Source organism: Bison bison, unplaced genomic scaffold (genome assembly GCF_000754665.1).
Source record: "Bison bison bison isolate TAMUID 2011002044 unplaced genomic scaffold, Bison_UMD1.0 scf7180017864258, whole genome shotgun sequence".
Taxonomy (NCBI): domain Eukaryota; kingdom Metazoa; phylum Chordata; class Mammalia; order Artiodactyla; family Bovidae; genus Bison; species Bison bison.
The window spans coordinates 1,871,794-1,896,902 of NW_011494830.1; the positions used below are offsets into that span (position 1 = coordinate 1,871,794).

Below are 25,109 nucleotides of genomic sequence, written 5' to 3' on the forward strand. Positions count from 1 at the left end.
CAGCAAGGAGATCAAACCAGTCAATCCTAAAGCAAATCAGTCCTGAATATTCATTGAAAGGACTGATGCTGAAGCTGAAGCTCCAATACTTTAGGCAAAGAGCAGATTCATTGGAAAAGACCCTGATGCTGGGAATGATTGAAAGCAGGAGGAGAAGGGGACAACAGAGGATGAGATTTTTGGATGGCATCACTGACTCAATGGACATGAGTTTTGGCAAGCTTTGGGAGATGGTGAAGGACATGGAAGCCTGGTGTGCTGTAGTCCATGTGGTGTCAAAGAGTCAGACACAACTGAGCATCTGAACTTAATGAAATATATTCACAGGATTGTTGCAAAATATAATGAAGTGATTTGTAAATGGTGACAGGAAAATACCCATCTCATAATAGTGCTTAAAATATATATCTTGAATTAAATATATTCTCTTTACCTCCTTCCTTTATCTCCTGCTTACACATTATTCTTATTCCTCTCAACAAGATTGAATGCTATTTCTTTTTCAAGGAAAATTCAAATCTGATCTATTTTGTGACTACCTCTATGGAAATCTTGATCACTTATCTTGCCTCATATTGTGAGTTAGCAATGGTTTTTGTATATAATTATTTTCTTTAAATAAGTTACAAATGATTAGGAATCTACTTTATTCAAAGTTTTAAGTGTTTCTTAGAATATTATTTGAAGTTCCAGTTTATTGATTGTTTCTAATTTTTGTTTTACCTGACCCATTCAGAATTCCTTTCTTCTTTTTTCATAAGTGATATTCTAACTTTCTTTTGGACATAAACTACTCTGGCATCTCTAATCCCTATGGAACATCAATCCACAATCTCTAAGAGCAGGCTCAGAACTAGGAGCTGTTATGAATCTAAATCATTCATTCTCCCATCCAAAGCGATTCAGACAGCACTCCTAAGTCAAGAAAGGCTCCATGATTTCTATTGGAACAACAGAGGGAAAGCAATTATCTCACAGGAATTACAATGTAAAATTATATCAACTAGAGCAGTATTTTAAAAGATATACAGTCACGCCTTGGTAATGTCTATGGATAACATAACATACATCTCTTCCCCACTAATGGAGAAAAAATAAACAGAAGCACATTCTTCTTGACTTGCATAAATTTCATTATTTTGCTGTTTAAATAAGCACGTTTTTATAATATTTAAAAAGGTTCAAAGACCACTTCCATATTCCAATCTGTAAAAAATATTTTCGTTATGTTTATTATAAAAATATAAATGTTTCCACTACAAATCATTTTACATTAGTAAGAGGCCATCTACATTGTACAACATAGACTAAATGAGTAATGTTTTGAAGATGAAAATTTAAAGTACACACATATTGCCAATCACATCACATTTATACATGGCTTATTTGATACTTAGTACAGCTTAACATGGGCAAGTTACCAGAAATAAATATGTAAATCAAACTTAAGATACAATCAGATAGTATGGTACATGATATTATGAAACAATTGTGGTTTCGTGTTTACTGAAAGCCAACGCAGTTTCTGTACAAAGAGATGGCCATAAGCATTCTAGTACCTCTATTCCACAGTTAAGAATCGTACACTGTTATGTTTACATATGTACAGGGTAAGGATTGTGAAAAGTAAATTTGTAAGAAGTCAGATAGAAAAATAGTGAAAAATGAAGAGCAATATACTGCGTATACAATTTCTACTTTCAAATGGAAACCACAGCCAAAATAAATGAAATAGATTAAACAATCCTCAACTTCTCCTAGTTCATGAAATGCACAGATTTTGTGGAGTGTGCACAGAATAGTACCTAAGAAAGTAAATGCTAGTCTGGAAAAAAATGAGATTGAAGCCAGATTCAGATCTCAATCTAACATTCCACAAAACAAAATGTTTGTTTAAAAAATGGTTTTGAGCTGCTTCTAGCAGGCTTAGGTGAAATTTGTAATTAATTTCATAATCATATATATCTTTTTAAAAGGTTCATGCTCTTATACACCCAATACATAATTCTAGTAGGATGATTTGACTATAAGAATATTGAAGACATTTGAGAAATAATTTTATATATGAAGGAATACAACATAAGCCTTATTACACTAAATTTACAACAGATTAGCACTTGTGAATTTTGATCTGTGACTGTAAGCTGTATAAGTGTTCCATTTTGCATAAGAACATAAAGGTTGCAGCATTGTTTTATCCATTCTATTCTTCTGACATATGTATTTCGTATTCCAATAACATGATAATATCAGCATTAGAAAGATTATAGATAGAGCTAAAATGTTGTTTCACAATGTATTATGGCTAGATCTCCACCAGGTATATATTTCAAATATTATGGAGTATGTTCATATTTGACCTTTATGGAACAGAAAGTCCAAGTTCCTTGCAAGAAGAGATCTCTCCAGATTTTGAGTCTTGATGGACAACCAGCTGTTTTGACGATTATATGTTCAATAAGTGTCAAGAAGCTCAATGTTTCTAAGATATATACCAAAACTATAATAGGTGCATTTCACTGGAGACTCAAAGATAATAATACTTGCTATTGATGATGACAATGTTTAATTAATTTAGCAAAAGCTCAGTGATGCAGATGAATAGTTTAGTAATCCTTATTCCCTATAATCAGCTCAACAAGTTTAAGCAAATGTATAAAGAGGCATTTCAAAACCAGTCAGCCAGTGATCTTTTTGAGTCATGCATCAGCTTATAGGCAGCTTGTAGGCTACATTGCCAATTAATACAACAATCTAAATAGTACCCCGATCCTTTCCAGTGTAGCATTCTCTATTCAGGAGCTCTAATATAGCTCTTTTACCAATGGAGGGAGTTTATGGTCTCCTAAGCACCAGAGCAAGGCAGGTATGTCACTGAAAATCCGTTATACACAAGTCGGTATATCACACTAAATTAGGAGCACACAATTTATAATAAATGGAGAGACAGAAATGGGTGGAATAATTCAGACTGTGAGAGATTTGGTTAGTGTATGAACAAGGAAAGGGTTTTGTTTCTTTTTATATATAGATATAGATACATATGAGTGTATGATTCAAACAGTCTGGAAAGAAACACATCATTTTCTGTGTCTAGTTTATCATGTTTTCTACTGCTGACAATTTGAGAGAGCATTTGGCACTTGGCTGTCACAAATCCAAATTAAATCATCAAGGCATAAATAGAAAACAATAAAAGACAATTAAAAAGAAAATAAATATGTACTTTTCTTCAAAATTAAAACACATTTTTACATGATAATACTTAAGGAGGCTAACAATCAAAAATGTGTAGTACTTAAAACAACTACAAACTTCATTTCTATATGCTTTTGAACAGATAAAGGAGAATAATACAATGAAAAGGTAGTAAATATGGCCGGATAGTTTGAGGTATGAATTCCTCTATTTTGCTTGCTTTCAAAGAAACAAAATACCTGTTGCAGATCTCTTCTGTGTATAAAAATATCACAAGTCTGTTTTTCTGTGGCTATTCAGAAGCACAGCCACCATGTTCATTGCATTATTTCATTTGTTTTGCTTTTATGATAGTCAGTTTATGATCAATGGCTCTATGCTAGTTCTTTGTCATTTTGCGCTGAAGAATTCTGATTTAATCCATCAACTAATATAAAAAAGCAATTACAAAACAAAATACACCCACCCACCCATCCACTAAACAACAGGGGAAAATAAAGAGTTTTTTAATTCCATTTTAAGGCATTTTACTCGTATCTGAGTGTCTTATTGGGCTTGGAATGTCCACCAGTATTTCCAGTGTTGTCATCAGTCTGCAGAGTGATGCCACATCTTCCACTTTCTTCCAGAAATAGCACTTTACACTGGGACTGGACTATTCTTGGATTGTGTTTCTAGAACTTTAATACTGCTGATGATCTTCTTCTGTGGCCCAACCACAGTGACACCGACCTTTTTCATGTCGCTGTTAAAAAAAAAAAAGAAAATTTCTGGTGAGAATCATGGGCTCCTGGACAGTATGTAAATAGGATATTTTCAATTAACAAAGCTTGTACAATTACAGATCCCAATGCTCTAGGTATAATTTTCTGATTTTTGTAACATATGTGTAGTATTATATATCCTGATTACTCCACCTTTGTCCTTGTGGAAGAATATAGGCTGTAGGATGAATATAGGAAGTGGGTTGAACAGTATTCCCCTCAAAATTCCTGTCCATCTGGAACTTCACCACGTAAGGGCCCACTTGGGGATTGACTTGACTGATAGATTGTGTTTAAAGTGACACTGTATCAGTTTCTGCATTCAGTTCTTTAGCAACTAACAGATTCTACTTCTTATCTCCTGAGGCACCCTCTCTAGGCCCCAGAGCTGCCAGTGGAAAAATACAACTACCTATTGAAGAGGTCATCAGTAAGCACTTGGTCTACAGTCCTTGGTATATGTAGCATCTGAACCAGGGCAAAGAATGAAACCATCTCAAACCCTCCAGACTAGATCAGATTCATGTTAGCTAATACTTCATTCAACCCTAGCCCCAGAGGCGAAGAATCACCCACCTGAGCTCTACCCAAATTCATGACTCATGCCATTGTGTGTACAATAAAATCCTTGTTGTTTTAGCCTTTTAGTTTTGGGAAGTTTGTTGTTCAGCCCTAGATCACTGGAACAATTTCTTTAAAGTATAAAGTTCTTTCAAATTACAAAAAATGGCAAGGATATTTCTCTATCAAAATCATTAGATTTAAAATAGTTAATACTTGGAAACCAGGAATTGAAATAAATATTATAAGAATACATGGAACTTCATTTGGGGGGAGGGGGAAGACTTAGCTAAACATGTGCAAATAATTAATTAAACATTCTTGATTTAAGTAGTTCATACAATCACATCTTTCAGGTCTTGACTCAAATATCCCTCTCTTATGAGATTTCCCTGATGGCTCTACTTCCTATTGTAAAACCTCTTTGCACTCATATCTGCACTTCTATTTCTTTTCTTGTTTCATTTTCTTCCAAAGTATGTATCACCATCCAGCATATTGCCTTTATTTTTTTTTTTTGGTTTATTTATTTTTTTACTCTGTCTTGTCTAACAAGAAGGTGAATTCCATGTGAACTAGGATTCTTGTGGGTTCTGTACTATGCTTATCACACACACCCTAAACAATCACTCTCATTTAGCAGGGGCTCAATATAAATGGCAACCCACTCCAGTACTCTTGCCTGGAAAATCCCATGGATGGAGGAGCCTGGTAGGCTACAGTCCATGAGGTTGCAAAGAGTCGGACATGACTGAGCTACTTCACTTTCACTTTCAATATGTACTTACTAAAGAATAAATCGGTTGTCCAAAATATATTTATCTGGGGAGTTGACAGAGGATTAAGTGCAACTTGGAGTGCTAGGCAAATTGAAAATGGCAAGAAGAAAAAGCACACACATGCAAATGCACACAAAGGTGGGGCTCCTTTATATTGAGCATTTAAGAAAGAATGAAAAATTGGGAATTTAACTACATAGAATTGAACCAAATGATTTGTTAAAAAGTGAGTTCCCAAGCAATAAAGGTATGCAAGAAGAAAATAGGCAACCACTTAAGAAGCAATTTACATGTTATTTAAGCATCTGCTGCATAAAATTAATCAAACCTCAGTTGCATTCCTATTATCTAAGCTGGGAGTGAAATCACAATGCCCTACAGGTTACCCCTGAACCCTGCTGCCATTCAAGAGGCTAATAAATTCTCTATGGATAGCCTGTATTTTGCCTGAGGTCCTCTCTGGTCAGTCTTTAGCCACCTTGCTTCACCAGGAAGGCTAGTGGGGAGCTATGCTGACATCTAGCTTGCTGCCCTTTGTGTAACTGTGGATAACGAAGCTTTCATTTTAAGTATTGTTGTTCAGTTGCTAAGTCGTGTCCAATTCTTTTGGACCGCTTGGACTGAAGCACACCAGGCTTCTCTGTCCCTTCCCACACCTAGGTTATCTATGTTGAACCCTGCTTTTGAGAATGCGTGCTCTACAGGATTTTGATTCTTTTATAAAGACACCAAGGATCTATCTTTAAAATGAACAACAAACATTTCTCTACTCATCCTTGAACTATGAATCTAAGAGCCGAAAACAGGACAGACATAAATATGTGTGTATAAATCAATAGATTCTCACTGTTTTTTACATTTCTTCTCTCATCTTTCTTCCAATTCTCTATCTCCCTCTCTATATATCTATGTATACATACATACTATACCTTGCTAATTTTTTTCTATGTCTCCTCTTTTCGGCCTTCTTTATAAGCTTAAAAACAAAATGCAATCATGGGGAGATAGAAAAAATGCTCCAAGGTACTATACTAAATTTCCTGAGGTCATTGAGAAATTTCAGCATAATGAGGGAGTAATACAAGCTATGATGCTTAACCCTGACTTTTCCTCTAGAACCGAACGACTGATTCTTTGGCCACTGGAAAAAATCAGATACTGCAAGTTCACAGACCAATTTGGGACAAGTCTGAAGGACCAGCCCAGCTTTAGGATTCTTGTTCCAACAAGTAGAACTGAGTCTTCTTCTTCAGTCCAATGCTTCCTCATCGCTTCTTTATGGAATGTATGTCCCAAGGGTACATGAAGAAATCTGCATAAAACTGTTTCAGATTCAGCATCTGGGAACCCAGTGTAAGCAAGCTGATATGGAGTCTTGTTTCTATTTAATGCAAAGGATTATACCGGAAAAGAGAATTACAGTAAACATCCCTGTAGGTGATGCCTTAGCTTGAGCTTCTATGTACCCTCTACTCTCTTCCCCCCATCAAAATGCCTTCTACCGGCCACTCTGCTATGACCGAAATCTCTCTAAACATCCCGCTGCTGTAGTCTCAGTAACACTCCCTGTATCCTTATCTCATTAGGACTACCCTATTGAGAAGAGCAATGGAAAAGTTCAAGACTAAAGAACAGTTCAAGATTGAGACCAGAGGTTAATAAGCTATCTGATACTTCAAAGGCAAAAGGATAGGTGATGACACTTGGAAAATGGCATCCGAGGGTGCAGGGTAATGACATGCAGCAATTAATCTGCTCAGACTCATTCCACACACTTAATTCTCTTTCCAGTTTCTATAATCAATCTTGCCCTTTCTTATTCTCTCTTCCCTTCTCACATTAACCTTCCTTAATCCATCCTAGACTATGGAATAATATTTTTTAAAAAATACGTTGACTGAATAAGACCACACATTTAAAAAATTCTATTTGAAAATTAGGTGACGAGTAGCTGGCATGTAAATGAAATCTCTAAACTAACTGGAATAAGCTAATATTTATTTGAGTATGAAACACTTGTCCAGTGATTGATAGTTTGGATAGAAGAAGAAAACAAATTTAATATTCTTTCTTAGGTAATAATCTGAAAGTCTTATTCTAAAAGAAACTCTAGAGTTATTTGGTCAAGGGAATCATTTCTGAATTGAGCCTGGACAACACCAAGAAAATAAGGATTGGAATGAATCAAATTCAAGCAATACACCTAAGACTGCAAAAGAAAGGATGAAATATAGAGTTAAATATTTTTATAACATTGAAGATGAAAATGTTGCCTCACTATATTTCCCTAAATGATTAATGTATTAAATATTTTAAAATTCTTATATTTGTGATATAAACAAGGAAGGTGGCATATGAAATAATCCTTTGCATTAAAACAAGGAAGGTGGCATATGAGACAGAGAACCAATAAGTCAACAATACTTTTCAAGGAGTTTTAGGTCAGCATATGTTAATTCTTTGTTGACCCTAAATTGAGAAGAAAGGACAGAAGAAAGCACTTTGAAATACAGAGATCTGAAACCAACTGGCTCAGTGTGAAGGGGAAAATCTGAAAAAGCTGAGTATCCTAGGAAAAATCAGCTTTCATCTTGCATATAGACTCACAACTTGTTTAAATAATCATAACCACTAAGTGGGAATATTCCAGCCAGCCCAAAAAGAGCTTGCTATCCAATGCTGTACCAGAGACACACATTCCTAAGGTGAAAGTGTAACAAAGGCTGCTGCCACTTCACCTTTTTAAACAAATAGCATTCTGTCTACATTGGTAGATTAGGATATCTGACTATATTTAAATTGTGAGCTCGCTGTTAATCATATTAACAAGGTTCTGCCTCATCCATTTCAGTATACTGTTTCATTATCCAAAAGCTCTGAATGTTGATACTTTATTGAGAATAAACATTTGTATAGCTTTGCCTTTGAAAATCTGGCAATGGTGCAGAAATTTTTAGCTTTGTGTTTGTCCTTTGCTATGCTTCTGTGCTCTAAAGCAGGTGTCTTGTTATCACAACCCAAACTATTTGCACTACTAGAGTAAGAATTTCTAAAAATATTTAAATATATTAACATATCTTGGGGCTGTGTCTGATCAAAATAACTATCACAGAAACCCAAAGCACATTGTCAATTGGGTCAGAAGTCTATTCAATAAATACTATATTTCAAATAGGAATGCTAGCACGTATTAAGTAAACGAGTGTGAGTTTATATTCTAAGAATAAATTCACCTCTTCAGTATAATTTACCCTTTCTGTAGATCCTTTTGTGATGTCTGTGTTTCTGATAAGGATGCTATACCATTAATAGTAAACTCCTTTACCTATTTGTTAGGTGTTTGTATCTCTATTAATTACATTACACACTCCCTTTTGGCATCTAATCTATAACATTCCAAGTGTCTTTATTTAAATGATTGACAAGATGAGAAAGTCTTTAGATGCTCAACAACATTTGAATATTCAAATATTGGATATGACTTACAGAAAGTTGAGGGCACTAAAGGGTCTATTTAATGTAATAAAGATCAAAAGGTAGAAGAGTTTGATTCAAAGATGGATACAGTTTCCAAAGAGACTTTACAAGCTACAAAATTGTGGACAATTTTGATGTATCTGTTCCACACAAAAGCTCTTTTGGAGCAGTACTTTATGTTACCCTCAAGAAAGAATGCCTAGAGCCAAGTTCACGCTATCTCACTCCACCTCCTTTGAAATGAAATGATTAGCTCATGGCAAACATGTCTTTGGAGAAGCCAGTCTATCTATAAGCAGGACTGAGGCCTTCAGAATGTCTCTCCTGGGGACTTAGAATAAAGAGAGTTGGACCCTGGTCAGTTGAATGACATACCAAGGTTGTGCGATCTAGGACTGAGAGAGTCATTTTCAGCTATGTGCATGAGGATACAGAAAAGTCACTGAATAGAACAAGAAAAAATGATGCAGCCTCATTAGAAAGTGAAGTCAACTGTCTCATTCACAGAGTGATGAAGAATATGGTTTCCAGTTTTCACTTCCTATTTCCAGTTAGCAAACTTGGTGAATGAGGATGACTTTTATGGATTATTCACTGGGTTAATTTAATTCCTTATAAACCCCTTCTCCTTAAGGCCATGGGTTTCTCATATCAAAGAAGTCCTATTACCAAAGGATCCCTATTGTACCACAGGATCCCTAAGATGTGTATTTGTGTGTGTGCTCAGTCCTGTCCGACTCTTGGGGGCCCCATGGACTATAGCCAGCCAGGCTCCTCTGCCCGTGGAACTTTCCAGGCAAGAATACCGGAATGGGTTGTCATTTCCTACTAGCTTTTAACACATGAAATTATAAATTATAAAATAAAACTAATTAATATTTATCAATTGTGCATTTCTCTCTTTTGAAACCGATCATAAGCCTTTTTAAGGAAAATTATGTCTTAAACTTGCTTATAACTTTATTTTCTAGCATCAGATCACTTAAGAATAGGTGATAGTATAATATAAGTTGTTTATTTAGTATCTTTGAGAACTACTTATAGACTTTGACATGTTCCCCTGTATATCAGATTATCCACCTAGTTCTCAAATTTCCATTTCCACAAAGGTTAGGCTTTGTTAGAAATAACAGAAATTCACAAATGTGGGGGTATACAGTTATCATGCTATATCTGCCTATGTTCTAAATTAGAGGCTTGGGTCTGTTGGGGTGGGGTGTGGGTTTATATCTGGTGGTTTATCTGAAGGTCACAGTTCAATGAAGATAGCTTTTGTGGAAATGAAGCATGAGGGAGGAACACACATCAACACATCAATCTAGAAGACATCCTTGAGAAAGAGACCCAGGATCCAGCTCAGTGGGTTCAGGAGAAAGTTAAGTACCTTAGAGATTCATTTACTCTTTAAATATACAAATTCAAGACATATATGTCCACTAGAAAGTTCAGAATCATTCAGTCAAAAGCTTATTCTTACTCTGCAGAAATCTTGGCTATGGTGTCACAAGAACTGTACTCCACGCCTGTGAAGATTTCCTTGCACTGTGCTGTTCGGACACCGTTAAGCCAGTCACCTGTCGTGCGGAAGGTAGTAATGTCGATGTTACTTTGGTCCAGGAGAAGGTTTGAGGGCCTGCAAGGAAATAAAATACCAAAGGGAGAAAGGTCAGGAGTCAGCAGAGTTGCTGTGTGTCAAAATTCGACACCAACATCAGCAGGGACTTCCAGACTTCATGTGGCGCTCCTGTGTATTTGTAAAATTTATCTGCCATGAAGCCTTCATCTGCTCAAGCTGGCAGCTTGCAAGAACACTGTGTAATCATCTTGTCTCAGTGCTCCCCTTCTCTACTCATGACTGCTTTTTAAATTACTGAAACTTTGCCAGTGAAAAGCATAAATATATCCATACATACTTCTATAATTTAATTTGTTAACCATTAGCAAAGATGGTGGTAATTTAGGTTGCAGTTATAGCTGACATGACATTCTGAACACTCTGTTGTCTGCTTTGGTGGATGGATTTGTTTCCAATATTAAATCCTGCCTACTGAATGTTCATCTGCAGACATTGTACAGGATGCTGTCTAAGGGAAAATTTGAACAATGTAGATTATATTTACAGCAGGACGTAAAGTTTGCACAAATTTAATGTCACATTGTCATTAAAAATTAAAAAGAAATAGAAAACAGTAGATGAGTAACAAGAAGTGAAAGTCTAACAACTAGGACAACACCAAATATATTTTACAATATAAACATACATATATATGTGTGTGTGTGTGTATATATACACACAAAGATAGATAATAGATAGCCATTGTGATTATGATTTTTATTGCACAATATAGTCAGCATTAACAGGAATTTTTCAGTTCAATTACTCAGTCATGTCTGACTCTTCGCGACCCCATGGATTGCAGCACGCCAGGCCTCCCTGTCCATCACCAACTATCGGAGCTTACTCAAACTCATGTCCATTGAGTCGATGCTGCCATCCAAACATCTCATCCTCTGTCATCACCTTCTCCTCCTGCCTTCAATCTTTCCCAGCACAGAGTCTTTTCCAATTAGTCCTTCACATCAGGTGGCCAAAGTTTTGGAGTTTCAGCTTCAGCATCAGTCCTTCCAATGAATATTCAGGACTGATTTCCTTTAAGATTGACTGGTTGGATCTCCTTGCAGTCCAAGGGACTCTGAAGAGTCTTCTTCAACACCACAGTTCAAAAGCCTCAGTTCTTTGGTGCTCAGCTTTCTTGATAGTTCAACTTTCACTGCCATACATAACTATGGAAAAACCATTGCTTTGACTAGACCTTTTGGTAAAGTAATGTCTCTGCTTTTTAATATGCTGTCTAGTTGGTCATAGCTTTTCTTCCAAGGAGCAAGTGTCTTTTAATTTAATGGCTGCAGTCATCATCTTCAGTGATTTTGGAGCCCGAGAAAATAAAATCTGTCACTGTTTCTATTGTTTTCCCATCTGACATGGAGTGATGGAACTGGATGCCATGATCTTAGTTTTCTAGATGTTGAATTTTAAGCCAGCTTCTTCACTTTCCTCTTTCACTTTCATCAAGAGACTCTTTAGTTCTTCTTCACTTTCTGCCATAAAGGTGGTGTCATCTGCATATCTGAGGTTATCAATAACCTCAATATTTCTCTCAGCAATCTTGATTCAAGCTTGTGCTTCATCCAGCCTGGCATTTCATGTGATGTATTCTGCATATAATTAAATAAGCAAGGTGACAATATATTACCTTGATGTACTCCTTTCCCAATTTGGAACCATGTTTTCCTGATTTGGTTCCATGTCCAGTTCTAACTGTTGCTTCTTGACCTGTATATAGGTTTCTCAAGAGGCAGGTCAGGTGGTCTGGTATTCCCATCTCTTGAAGAATTTTCCAGTTTGTTATGATCAACACAGTCAAAGGCTTTGGCATAGTCAATAAGGCAGAAGTAGATGTTTTTCTGGAACTCTCTTGCTTTTTCGATGATCCAGCAAATGTTGGCAATTTGATCTCTGGTTCCTCTGCCTTTTCTAAATCCAGCTTGAACTTCTGGAAATTCACAATTCACATACTGTTGAAGCCTAGCTTGGAGAATTTTGAGCATTACTTTGCTAGCATGTGAGGTAAGTACAATTGTGCAGTAGTTTGAACATTCTTTTGCATTGCCTTTTTTCAGGACTGGAATGAAACCTGACCTTTTCCAGTTCTGTGGCTACTGCTGAGTTTTCCAAATTTGCAGGTATATGGAGTGCAGCACTTTCACAGCATCATCTTTGAGGATTTGAAATAGCTTAGCTGGAATTCCATCACTACCACTAGCTTTGTTCATAGTGATGCTTCCTAAGGCCCACTTGACTTCACATTCCAGGATGTCTGGCTCTAGGTGAGTGATCACACCATCATGGTTATCTGGGTCATGAAGATCTTTTTTGTACAGTTCTTCTGTGTATTCTTGCCACCTCTTCTTAATATCTTCTGCTTCTGTTAGGTCCATACCATTAGGATTGACTTATATAATTACAGGTCTGACTATAGGTCTATGACCAACTGCAAGATCTGGTGACTCAAAGGAACAACAGGGATAAAAAAGAAATGGAGGAAACCATGTTTTCATCTCTGAGGAGCCAAGAGAAGCATCCTATTGGTAAACTGCCTTTGGGTTGTTTTTTGAGCTTTCAGTGATCTCTTTAATTGTCCTGTGACTCATAAGGCTGGGACCAGTCACCAGGTAGACACTTGATTGTCTTTCTCTTTATTCTTTCCTCTTAGTATGGGTGCTTGAGCAAATAGTAGTTATGAAGGCCTTTGCTTTAAGATGAACAATAATAATAGCCATAAGAATTATGTTAAACAATTATGAACACTAACAATATGCCAGAGACTATACTGGCATAGACTAAGCATAATACACAGATACGAAGGACTTTAATCTTTATATTAGTTAGACACTGATGCTATGTCCCTATAATTCTTGTGGAATCTGAAACTAAAATTAAGTGACAAATCAAAGTTCTGCCCACATTTAAAAGGAATTTTTTAATTGGGAGATTTCTTTTACTACTGATAATATTTCTCCAACTCACTCCTAATGTATGAGACATGCGTAAGCATGAGGTCAATATTCTGATATCTAAACAAACATGTCCTAGATCTGCATGCTGCTGTTGGAAACACATGAGAGACATGTAAATTCATTTGGATTTTGATGGGGAGATATTAAATTTATCTGCTAAAGATACAATTTTAATTAAAAATAAGTTTATTTGATAAAAATGAAAATTTAATACAATTTTAATACTGAGTTTAAGAAAACATTGACAGCATGATTGTTTGGTTCTATCTGTATTTGCATGCTCTGTGGAAAATACATATGAGTAATTACTTCCCTCCTTGTCATGATTTGTGAAATGGAGACAGACAAATGTGGAGGATTTTTCAACCTTCTTTTTTCTATTAGACTAAACTCAACCACTTCAATCCTCTTTACCCCAAATGTTTTAATTATAAATAAAAAATTAGAGTAAAAGTCACTGGGTTGTGTCTGACTCTTTGAGACCCCATGGACTACACAGTCCATGGAATTTTCCAGGCCAGAATACTGGAGTGGGTAGCCATTTCCTTTTCCAGGGGATCTTCCCAACCCAGGGATGGAACCCAGGTCTCCCTCATCACAGGTGGATTCTTTACCATCTAAGCCACCAGGGAAGCCCAAGAATACTGGAGTGGATAGCCTATCCCTTCTCCAGCAAATCTTCCCAATCCAGGAATCAAACAGGGGTCTCCTGCATTGCAGGTGGATTCTTTACCAACTGAGCTATCAGGGAAGCCAAATTAAAGTTATGGAGTTTGTAATTTGTTTTGCTGTGTTATAGTTTAGTTTTAACTAACCCTCACAGGTCATCTAAAAGAAAGAATGAGAAATTAAGCATTATTTTACAAAACATTATCTTTCCTTTAGGAATATCTAGAACATCCCAAAATATAAATGTAGTATTTTATAATACTATAAACATTATACATATACATAAATAATTCTGGAATATATACATAAATAATTTTCTATGATTCTTTAAATTACTAATCTGAAAAAAATTCATTTTTTAAATCTTTGAAATTTTTTGTGTTTTATTTTTTTAAGAATTTGAGAAATTACAGAAATAGATACACAAGCCAGGTTCCAAAACATGCACAATATTCTTGGGTAGTTTTGCATGACCATCATGAATGAAATATCCTTTGTCACTGGCCAACATTGGATATAATATTGTACCCACTGGATAAGACTTGGAATCAGTAAACAAAATTGATAGGTGCAGCATTAAATCAGGTGTGAGGAAATTTTCTAAGAAAAGTAAAGTGAGACCTAGAAAGGAGACAATAAAATATTGGACTATCTACAGGCATGCACACACACTCACATATACTCACATCCTACAGCTTGGATTTCTACAGTAGCTGAAGCACAGACTAATCTAATGTTGACTCTTGTCGACTCCTGGTCCCATGAATAGCAATCCTTTTTTATTTATGAGCTTGTGGGTATGAAGAATCAAACCCCAGGACGTTTATTCAGAATATTTACGAAGTATGCCTAATAGCAAAATGCAGAGTTTTTCTTTCTCAATTCAAAATGGTTTGTATTTTTAAACTCAACAATACCGTCGGACTCAACAAGAATTTGGAAAAAATTAGTACAAACAAATTGAAATAAAACAGGACAGGCGGATTAGGGATTAGAGTGACCCCAACCGAGTCTTTCTGTTTATTACTTGGATCAAAGTATGAGGAAGACAAAGAATGACCTAATTTTAATGCCAGTGACCTCAGAATAACCAGCCCTGCAAAGTATCATTTTTCCACTTCCAGGATTTCTCTGGGGAATTCAAATAAAAATTGGTTCTTTTCCTCCTCCGAGAGGACATCTGGAGAGTTTATCAATGGATAGGAATTTGTCTCTCACTGTGAAGAGCCTGTGATGTCTCTTCATGCGCACCAGGGGAATGTAGGCTTTTTGAGCAGCTGCAGGCATTGGAGTTTTTTTAGACCTAGCCCCAGACATTGGGTCTGAAGGGGAAATTTATAGGCTGGGTGATGTGCACTGTGAGCTCACACTTTTACTAGACAAATTAGATGGGTTTCAATCCGTGCAGCTGTAAACGATGTCCTGCAGAGTTCCACCTGATCTTTTACAGCTTTTCATAAATCAGTACCTACTGGCCGCAGACTGCAGTCATTAAAAAGAAATCATGGAAATTACATGTTTGCTCAGGGGAAGCAAAAAATAACTTTCCTCCCTTTCTTTCTCCCTCCTTGGATTTTGGTTTCTGAATTATTCTTTTGTGGATTTTCATACTGTTGCTTTAAAGAGGTACACATATATTTTCTTCCCACCAGCTCTTACTTTATCTGTAAATGCTCATAACAATTAGCACCAGATACTCGGGACAAATATCAATAAGTAACTGCTAGTCCCAAGAATATCTTCTTATAATGATCTTATTTCGGTATTGCACTAGAATTCTAACTCTAAAATTGAATGTTAAGTTATCCTTTTATAATATGGAAAGACTCTTTTGGGTTTACAAAGGGCTTTATTTTTTATGTATTAAAAATAATGATTTATATATTTTTCTTGAATGAATAAGTAGATGCCTACTGAGTCTAGAAGTAAATATTAGTAATGTTGAAGATGTATTCTATCCCACTATAATTATGTGCTTTTTGTCTGTTGTGAATAGTTTCAGGGACCATAAAGAGTAGTTTCTCAGCAGCAAAATGTTAATTATATTTATATTTATTGATATTATTGCCTGAGAATGGTAAAATACTTTTCAATTCCTTTTCTAATTTATTGTTAACATTTTTATTTCAAGGAGTACCTTATTGTATTTCAAGGGAAAATTGTGTATTTGTCAAATTTCTAAACATGAATTTATGATCATTTTCATCTTTTTATCCCTAATATAAGAAATTCCAATAGGATGAAATGAATTTAACTTGTCATCAGTAACTAAAAATAATTTTGAGTACATATAGTTCCCAACAGGAGACTAGTACATAAATGACACATTAAAGAGGAGTAAAGTCATTGTGTTTATTTTAATTGTCTCTAGACCTTAAGGACAAAATCTTAGCAGTTATAGCTATTACATCTGGTTTAATTTCTCCCAATGGTAAAATTACTTGCTTTGATTTTTAAGATTAAAAAAAAAAAAGAGATCACCTGAGTATTTGGAATATTTGCTTTCTTCTAAAATGTTCTTTATCATATTTGTTCAGTAAGGAAAGTCACCCTGTCAGTTTCAGAATTAGAGGTCAAAGTCATTTTGAGAAATAGATTGTTTTTTGGTCCTTAGACTTCTACTAAAGTATATAATATTTGTTAAAAAAAAAGTAGACATTCTCTAAAATAAATATATTTTGTTCTCTTAGAGATCAGTAGCATTTGTTAATGTTAATTTAGTGCCATTAATGGGGAAAAATTATAAGTACTGCTTATTTTTGTTCTTATTTATTCTGCAACTTAATGACAATAAACCCTTACAAAGTTAGCAATAAGAATTAGCACAATGAAACAATATATTTTAAATCATTCCAATTAAATTAACTAAGTATAATTGACTCTTTATTAGTCTAAGTATTTAAAATATATCATTTAAGTCTTTAGACTATAAATTAGGTTACCTTCATTTAGAACCTCATTCTAAAAATATTGAATGTATTATATCATTCTGTATGCCCAAAATTTATATTCTAAAATTTATGATAGTATTGATGAATCCAATGACATGGCATTTGAAAATTTTGTGAATTTAAAGAAAAAGTTATTTCTCTATTTCATTTTATATACATAAATATCCCCAAATAAAGGCATCTTCTCTCTGAATAGAAATGAATTCATCTTTCATGTTTCTTTATTTTTAGTTTTTAAAATTTTTAAATTTATCTACATTTATAAAATTAATACAATGAATTTATTTAAATCTAGGTGCTATATTTTATACATTTTATACATGTAAAATTAGTTATTATATAATACATAAATATGATATAATATGGATTACATATATATACAAAATATAAAACTAATCTTCACTATAGTTTCTTTTAAAAATGAATTTTGCTTACTTTTTAATCTGTATAACAAAAACAAAGAGCTGACTCATTGGAAGAGACCCTGATGCTGGGAAAGGTTGAGGGCAGAGGAGAAGGGGGTGACAGAGGATGAGATGGTTATATAGCACCACCAACTCAATGGACATGAGTTGTAGAAAACTCCAGGAGATAGGGAAGGACAGGGAAGCCTGGCATGCTGTAAACATGGGGTTGCAAAGAATCAGACATGCCTTAGCAACTAAACAACAAATAACAAAAATGTATGATAAAATGAGAGAAAATTTATCTTTCTAAGACTACTTTCTATTTATTTTTATAGCAGCAATTTCTATCAAGAACTTCTTTAAGAAAGACTTTTCCAATTCTTTAAAAAGGAAGAGCTCTATTTTTACCCTTTTATACAGGTGCATTATGACTATATTTTTCATTTTTTCTATATTTATCAAAAGCATTATTTTTGCATTGTATTTTCTTTTTCATCATCCCAATTATAACAAAATCTCTTAAAATGTACTTCATCTATCATTCTAAAAAATCAAATTAACTATCTAAAAAAAACTCAATGTCCTTCTCATTGTTTAGAGTGGCTCTTTTCCTTTATTGTCTTTTTTTGCCTCATTCTTTTGCAGCTTTTGATTATACAATTCATTCTATCCACTTTTGGAAAATTCCTTGATCTGTAGTTTTTCTAATGGTTTAAGTTTCATTCCTAACTCTGTCTGTTCTTATTTCTACCTACCACTTCATATGCTTCTGCTCTGATATTGGTGCTGTTTTCCAAAGCTCTAGACAGAGACCATTTTCTTTCTTTCTGGATAGAAGTCTATGCAGTGGTTTAGTGTTCTGAGATAACAGCTAATGTTTCAAACACTTTTCCTTCTAGGATTGCCACCTACTGGCTTGACTGGCTCTGTAGTTCTCTTATAAGGAGTCTGAAATCTCCATAACCTACTGTGATACCCCGTTACGCACTGTGGAAGCATTCATTCATTTCCATCAGTTTCTTGGTTCTTATAGATTTTTGAGGTCTACACTAAGTGACGGAGGGATTTAGAGGCTTCAGAAACACCACTGACCACAGAGCAGCACAGGAGCAGCAAGGAGAAGCTCCCAGTCTGGGAGATTGGGAGGCAGGGTGTCTCACTGTCAACCCATGCAGACAAACACCCTCCACTATTCACAGATTACAGTCTTCCTATGATCCTTGGGATATGAGAGCTTTAAGTAGAAATTATATTATTATGTCGGAGAAGGCAATGGCACCCCACTCCAGTACTCTTGCTTGGAAAATCCCATGGACGGAGGAGCCTGTTAGGCTGCAATCCATGGGGTCGCTAAGAGTCGGACACGACTGAGCGACTTCACTTTCACGCTTTGGAGAAGGAAATGGCAACCCACTCCAGTGTTCTTGCCTGGAGAATCCCAGGGATGGGGAAGCCTGGTGGGCCGCCATCTGTGGGGTGGCACAGAGCCGGACACGACTGAAGTGACTTAGCATAGCATATTTTTATGTAGAAGAATATAGATGGATATACTTGTGGTAAAAATCAGCATGACTAGATCGAGACTTGTACCTTCTAAATGTGTTTCTAATAGTGTTTTTTCGAAAAAATTATCTTTGCCGTCAGAAGGCTTGAAATTGGATGCTTAGCTTTAGTCTCTCCCCAGCTTGTGATGTAACTCTCCATGTTCTTGTGGGACTCAGTCTCATTGTGTCCAGAGTGCTAATCTTCCTCACACAGCTGTTCATCCTTCTGCACTTGGTACCCCGTTTAGTAACAGCACTGTCCTCAGAGTCCTTGTTCACCTGGAAGTATTCTCTGCTACTCCATGTCACTGCATTGCTCACTACTCACCATGTCTTATAATACTTCTTTACAACTGTTTGAATTCACACCTTTTTTTAAAATAAATTTTCTCTTCTTTACTCTAGCCTAAGTCCTTCCCAAGACTATTGAAATCACCTCCTTACTCCTTATCACGCACTCTTCCTCTCCAGTTCTTCTAGGTACATTTGCAGAGAACTACTCCACATGTCATTTAATTGTCTTCAACGGCTCCTCTTTTCCTCATGGACAAAAGTCCAGATTTCTAGAGATGACATGCAATCTTCCATTATCTGGTGAAATCATATAGTGGCTCCTTCCTCATAATTCCTTATCTGATCCTATATTATCCCAGAAATAGTTTATGCAGTGTAAATTGAAGTATTGTAAATTTTTGTGTGTCTTGATTTTCTGTACAGTGTTCTCCCAGCCTGGTATGATCTTATACTGGTAGACATTTCACTCATCATCCACTAGTCGCTCAGTTCCAAAAATTATTTCTCTGCAACTTCCAAAGAATCTCAAAGCTCAAAGTAAACTCATTCTTTGTTCATGATTCCTAAACACTTTGTCTTTTTGTTCCAATAATTACTTAATCTGAGGGATATTACTGTTGACCTTGAACAACACTGATATTCACTTAGTCTGTCCTCCCTATTTGCAGTTTCTCCTATCTGAGATTCCTTGGCACCCCAAGATTCAACCAACCACAAACCCTGGAGTAGTGTAGTGTTTGCTACTGAAAAATATCTGTGTATAAATGGACCCCTATAAGCTTCCCCAGGTGCTCAGCGGTAAAGAATCCACCTGTAATGTAGGAGCCTCAGGAGATGCGTGTTTGATCCCTGGATTGGGATCCCTGGATTGGGATCAAACTTTGATCCCTGGATTGGATTGATCTCCTGGTGGAGGACTTGGCAACCCACTCCAGTATTCTTACCTGGAAAATCCCACAGATAGAGGAGCCTAGCAGGCTACAGTCCATGGGGTCGCAAAGAGTCAGAAACGACTAAAGAGAAGGAACATGGACCCCTACAATTCAAACCTGTGCTATTCAAGGGTTAATTGTATAGTATTGCTGAACTTCTCCTCCAATTTTCAAGGCAAGCTGTTGCAAGTGGAGGCTGTGTCTCTTTACCTGTATAATCACCATGTGCTAAGTTGCTTCAGTCCTGTCCAACTCTTTGGGACCCTATGGACTATAGCCTGCCAGGCTCTTCTGATCATGGGATTCTCCAGGCAAGAATACTGGAGTGGGTTGCCATGCCCTCCTCCAGGGCATCTTCCTGACCGGTGTCTCTTATGTCTCCTGCATTGGCAGGCAGGCTCTTTACTATGAACTGCCACTTGGGAAGCCCTCAGGGCCCAGTATAACACTTCACACAAAGTAAATGCTAAATAAATCTTCATATTGATATACAGTCAAAACTTCAAATTTATTCATGTCTCCTCCATTTACTCTACTTTTAGGAAAATGAATCAATTACTGGAGAACAAACATAAAATTTACTCCAACTTCCTTTCCTTTCTCACCACTTCTTGCAACATCTAAGTAAGTTTTTAATCTGATACACCATGACCATCTGCTTAAACACATTCCCTACTTCCAGCAATGATATTCACAAAGACACTCTCACTGGAATATTCTTTGGGAATGTTTCTGCTATGAATCATCAACTCTAAGGAAGGTTGAAAAGTAAAATAATGCATTGTAGTAAGATTTCTGTAACAGTATATGAAATAAAATGTGCCATAAAACTAACTAGACTCAGGCAGACTCTGAAAAACAACATCCCTATAAAAATTGATAGAAGATGTTGTTTTTCCTAAAGGACTTTATAGACATAATTCTTTACAGTGATCCAAATAACTAAGTCATTCAGAAATTTGAATCCTTGGTGCCATTCACAAACTCAGATTGAGACAGTCTCCAAGTGTATTGAAGAGGAAGGGAAACATAAGATTTATGCTTAGGGGAAATAAAAGAAAATTAGGGTTAGGGTTAGGATTAGGGTTAGGGGAAAATTATAAGCTTTTACCTTTGTGACTAGTGTCTGTAGAAATCCATATACTGAATAGGAAAAAGAACTGGAATATTTTTTTCTAAAAATTGTGTGTCTGTTGAAATGGAAATTTAGTATTATTTCAGCAAATACATATTCATGTGTGTAACAGATATTTATTGAATTTCAAGTATCAACTGGTAATACAAGGGAAGCACAGCATCTGATCTCATTGGTCTTAGAGCTAATTGGAGGAATAAATACTTAGAAAATGCACACAACTGAATTACAGTTGGGATGAAGAAGAAGGACACAGTGGCCTGTAAAACAATTAATAGTGTTGACCTTTAAATCTTGTTGCCAGAGAATGCCTCAATTAAGACAAGGCATAGAAACTGCTTTCTAAGGGAAATGGACACAAAGAAGACTCTTACAACAAGAACAGCATGAGCTACTGTCCTCCTGTCTGACATGCTTTGACTTTCTGAAGGAACCTGAAGTTGGTCACTGAGGCTACCATACTATTTAAGTGAAAGGAGCTCAGGTTGAAAGGCTGAAATGCTCCCCACAAAGCAGTTGTGTAAATCAAACAGCCTTACATCTCTGCCTTAAGTGCCTTAATGGGTTCCTCATGCATTTCAAAAAATTCCAAAGTCCTCCCCATGACCTGGTACCCTCAAGTACTCTGGCTTCTGTTTGCCTTCCTGTGACAGACTCTTCCTCTCCCTTCTGTCCTTCCATTATGTTGTTGTCCTTCTGCCATTTTTGAGAACACTTTAGACTCATCTGCAGTTTATTTTTACTATGCCTAGAGTTCTTTTTTTTTTTTTCCCAACCACCCTTTAATAATCGATCACAGCCTTTTATTTATTTCCTTCCTATAATCCGTGCCAGTCTATTGTCTATTTGTATACATTATAGAAGATGTCTATTCATCTTATAGAATGTAAACTCTGTAGGAAACATATTCGTCTTCATCACTATTCTCCAGCATCTGCACATGCCTAGCACATAGTAGATTAGCATACAATAAATAATTGTTAAAAAATGAAGAAATTAATATTTGAATAAAAGAAAGGACATTGGAGGAGCAGGAGTATTTAAATCACCAAAAAGAATGCAGATTTTTTCCCAAGTGTAATGGAAATTCAAAATCAGTTATAAAGAGGTGACAAATTATATTGTGTATACACAATTTATTGAATTCTCCAGACATGTATATTGGAGTGGGTAGTTATTCCCTTCTTCAGGGCATCTTCTTAACCCAGGAATCAAACCTGGGTCTCCTATATTGCAGGCAGAGTATTTACCACCTGAGTCACCAGGAAAGCCTGGTATATATTTATCAATATATAGAGATTGATAGGAAAATTCTGAAGACTCTGTGAGAGATGCTCAAAGTGGGACAAGAATGGAATCAAGGGACACATTAGGAGACTACTGCAGTGCCCTAGGTCAGAAGGAGAAAGTCATAGGAGAGAGCGTTTGCAGTGAAAAGGGAGCGAAATGGATCATGTTGACACAGTGCTCACCTGGGTTGAAGTGTGGAGGCCAAGAAAGTGGGGCCAAGATGGTTCTAATACTGATTGGGCAGATGTATAGGTGCTAGTGTATTCAACTAAATTCAAAATGCAGTGGGAGAATGAGATTATCAGGAGTAAATAAAAGGATAAAATTTTGAATATTAAATTTTGAAATGTCTGTCTTTGAGACCCTTATTGGAGAAGTTTGGCTCTGAAGGATGGTAGAAAAATAAGAAAGTAGTTGACAAGAGATGTGGAATCAGCAGAGGTGATGTTGATAAATAGCCTTTTCTAAATTCCCTTGATGATAAAAATTACCTGGAGTTTTTTTTATCAAATGTACAAATTCCACTCCTTTCCTGAAGATTCTGAATTAGTAGCTTGGGTTAGACCTGGATATTTGAACATTTAATAAATTCCCTCTAGTGATCCTTTTACTAGGGTAATTTGAGAAACAATGTAATAGAACATATTTTTATGACAATAATCTTGCAGAAATAAAGAGCCTGCTTATGCAGGAGAGAGGGAAAGAGGCTGGATACACAGGGGATGGAGAGGAGTGAGAGAAAGGCATTTGCCTCTGACATTGGAAGCAAACTTCCTCTCTCTCTTCTAATTACAGGAAAGAAGGACTCTCCTCTCTTGTAATTATAGGAAAGAAGAACACCAGTATGTTTTTGTTTTGCTGCTGGAATTTTCCATCTGATGGCTTGTATTTTCTCAATAAAGCATGTAGCAAGGGCATTACTGGAAAATTAAATAGGAAGAGGAATATGTGTAATCAGCTATGAAAAAGAATACAATAATCACTGTCAAAAGTGGGAAAGAAAATTTTCTAAAGAAAAATAAGATCTCTTGACATTGTTGCATGGCAACATAAGGTTGTCATTAATAAATTTATAAAGGCATAATCTGCCCAGCTGTGCATTTTAATCTCAATAAGAAAACATAAGCACAATTTCTAAAATTTTTATAGTGAATTAAGAAAAACATGTTCCCTAAAATTACATCATTTATGACAAAATAAATGGAATATATTAAAGTATTACATAATATATATTAGAATAAAAAATGTTCAGTTACTTTAATAAGAATGGAATAGTGAATTTAACAAAATTTGAATATGATAATATACAATGACATAATATGATCTGATATTAAGATTAATTTCCCATATAGAATTGGGTTTAACTATCTAGATAATATTACATGAGCTAGTTTTTATATTGGTAGTGACCCTATGGAAACGGCTTGAATGCTCTTTTATGATATGGAAATAGTTGAAAAGATATTCTTTTTTGCTATTGAGTAAAGTTTAAAAGAAATGGCTTCAGGGTATAAAATGAGGACCGTATGGCTCAGGGAAAGGCAGGTTTGTTATCTTGTTGGTTGTTAAACTGTCAGGTGGATTTCCTAATGAGTCTGCACAGTCTCATTCTGAAATTTAGGACAGAGATTCATCCTTGCAGGATAAGTTATCAGTAGTTTTACCTACTGGATATATATTAATAAATTCAATAGTATTGATCTCCTAAAAGTTATTTCTAACAAATAATCTATGACTCTTATATACTTACATTAAGATTTTGATACAAATTCTCTTTATTCATTTTATTCAAATTTAATGTAAAAGCTGGATCATATATGCTCGCTATAATTGTTTCCATTAAGGTAAAAAATTACATACTCTCAGTGCATTAATAAGCACTCTATCAAGTTGAAAGTCACAGCTCTTAATACCTATCAGTGAAAACAACAGATGTGCACAAAAATAAGAAAATTCTTTCCTATAAGGTATTATATTAAATCTTTTACACATGAGTCACAGTAGATCATCACTATGCAGTATGTATACGTTAATTAATATTGTGGATTTTTGTGCACAGTAGGTATAGTTCTTTTACTAAAACTCTGTAATTTAAGAACACATTATCAAAATGTAGAACTGTTTTTCACATATGTGTACAATGAGCATATAATTGACATTTCTCAAAACCATTAGGACAACTCAGTGATTCTCAGCTGGGAGGATTATGCATCAAGTCTAATGGACGTTGTGCCCTCAGGGCTGCCTCACGGCCACAGTGCGTTGACATTTGTGTTGCTGTCCAGGAACACTGACATTATTATACTCTTAGTTTTATCCTTCACAGTGTCTAACAAAGTAATTGGCACATAATATGTGTTAAATAAAGGTTTGTTTAATCAAGGGAAAGTTGCATTCTGCTAGCCAGTGCAATGGCTTGGTGACACTATTATTATTTCTGTAATTTTATTTTAAATGCAGATTAAATCAAGACTTTGCTAGAATTCCCCAACAGTCTAGATATCCTTTTTTTGTTTGTTTTAAGTAACAG

General features: G+C 35.6%; 1 protein-coding gene across 2 annotated transcripts in view; it reads right to left on the bottom strand.

Moving 5' to 3' along the window:
* Window positions 1-1,199: 1,199 nt before the first annotated feature.
* The window catches only part of EPHA3 (EPH receptor A3), a 412,939-nt gene continuing 389,029 nt past the window's right edge, over window positions 1,200-25,109 (bottom strand). For both annotated transcript variants that reach the window (XM_010847913.1, XM_010847912.1), the window contains exons 16-17: window positions 10,257-10,412; window positions 1,200-3,943 (exon numbers count right to left, since the gene is read on the bottom strand). In XM_010847913.1, coding sequence (XP_010846215.1) covers window positions 3,838-3,943; window positions 10,257-10,412 — 262 coding nt within the window. In that variant the 3' untranslated portion in view covers window positions 1,200-3,837. The remainder of the gene's footprint in view (window positions 3,944-10,256; window positions 10,413-25,109) is intronic.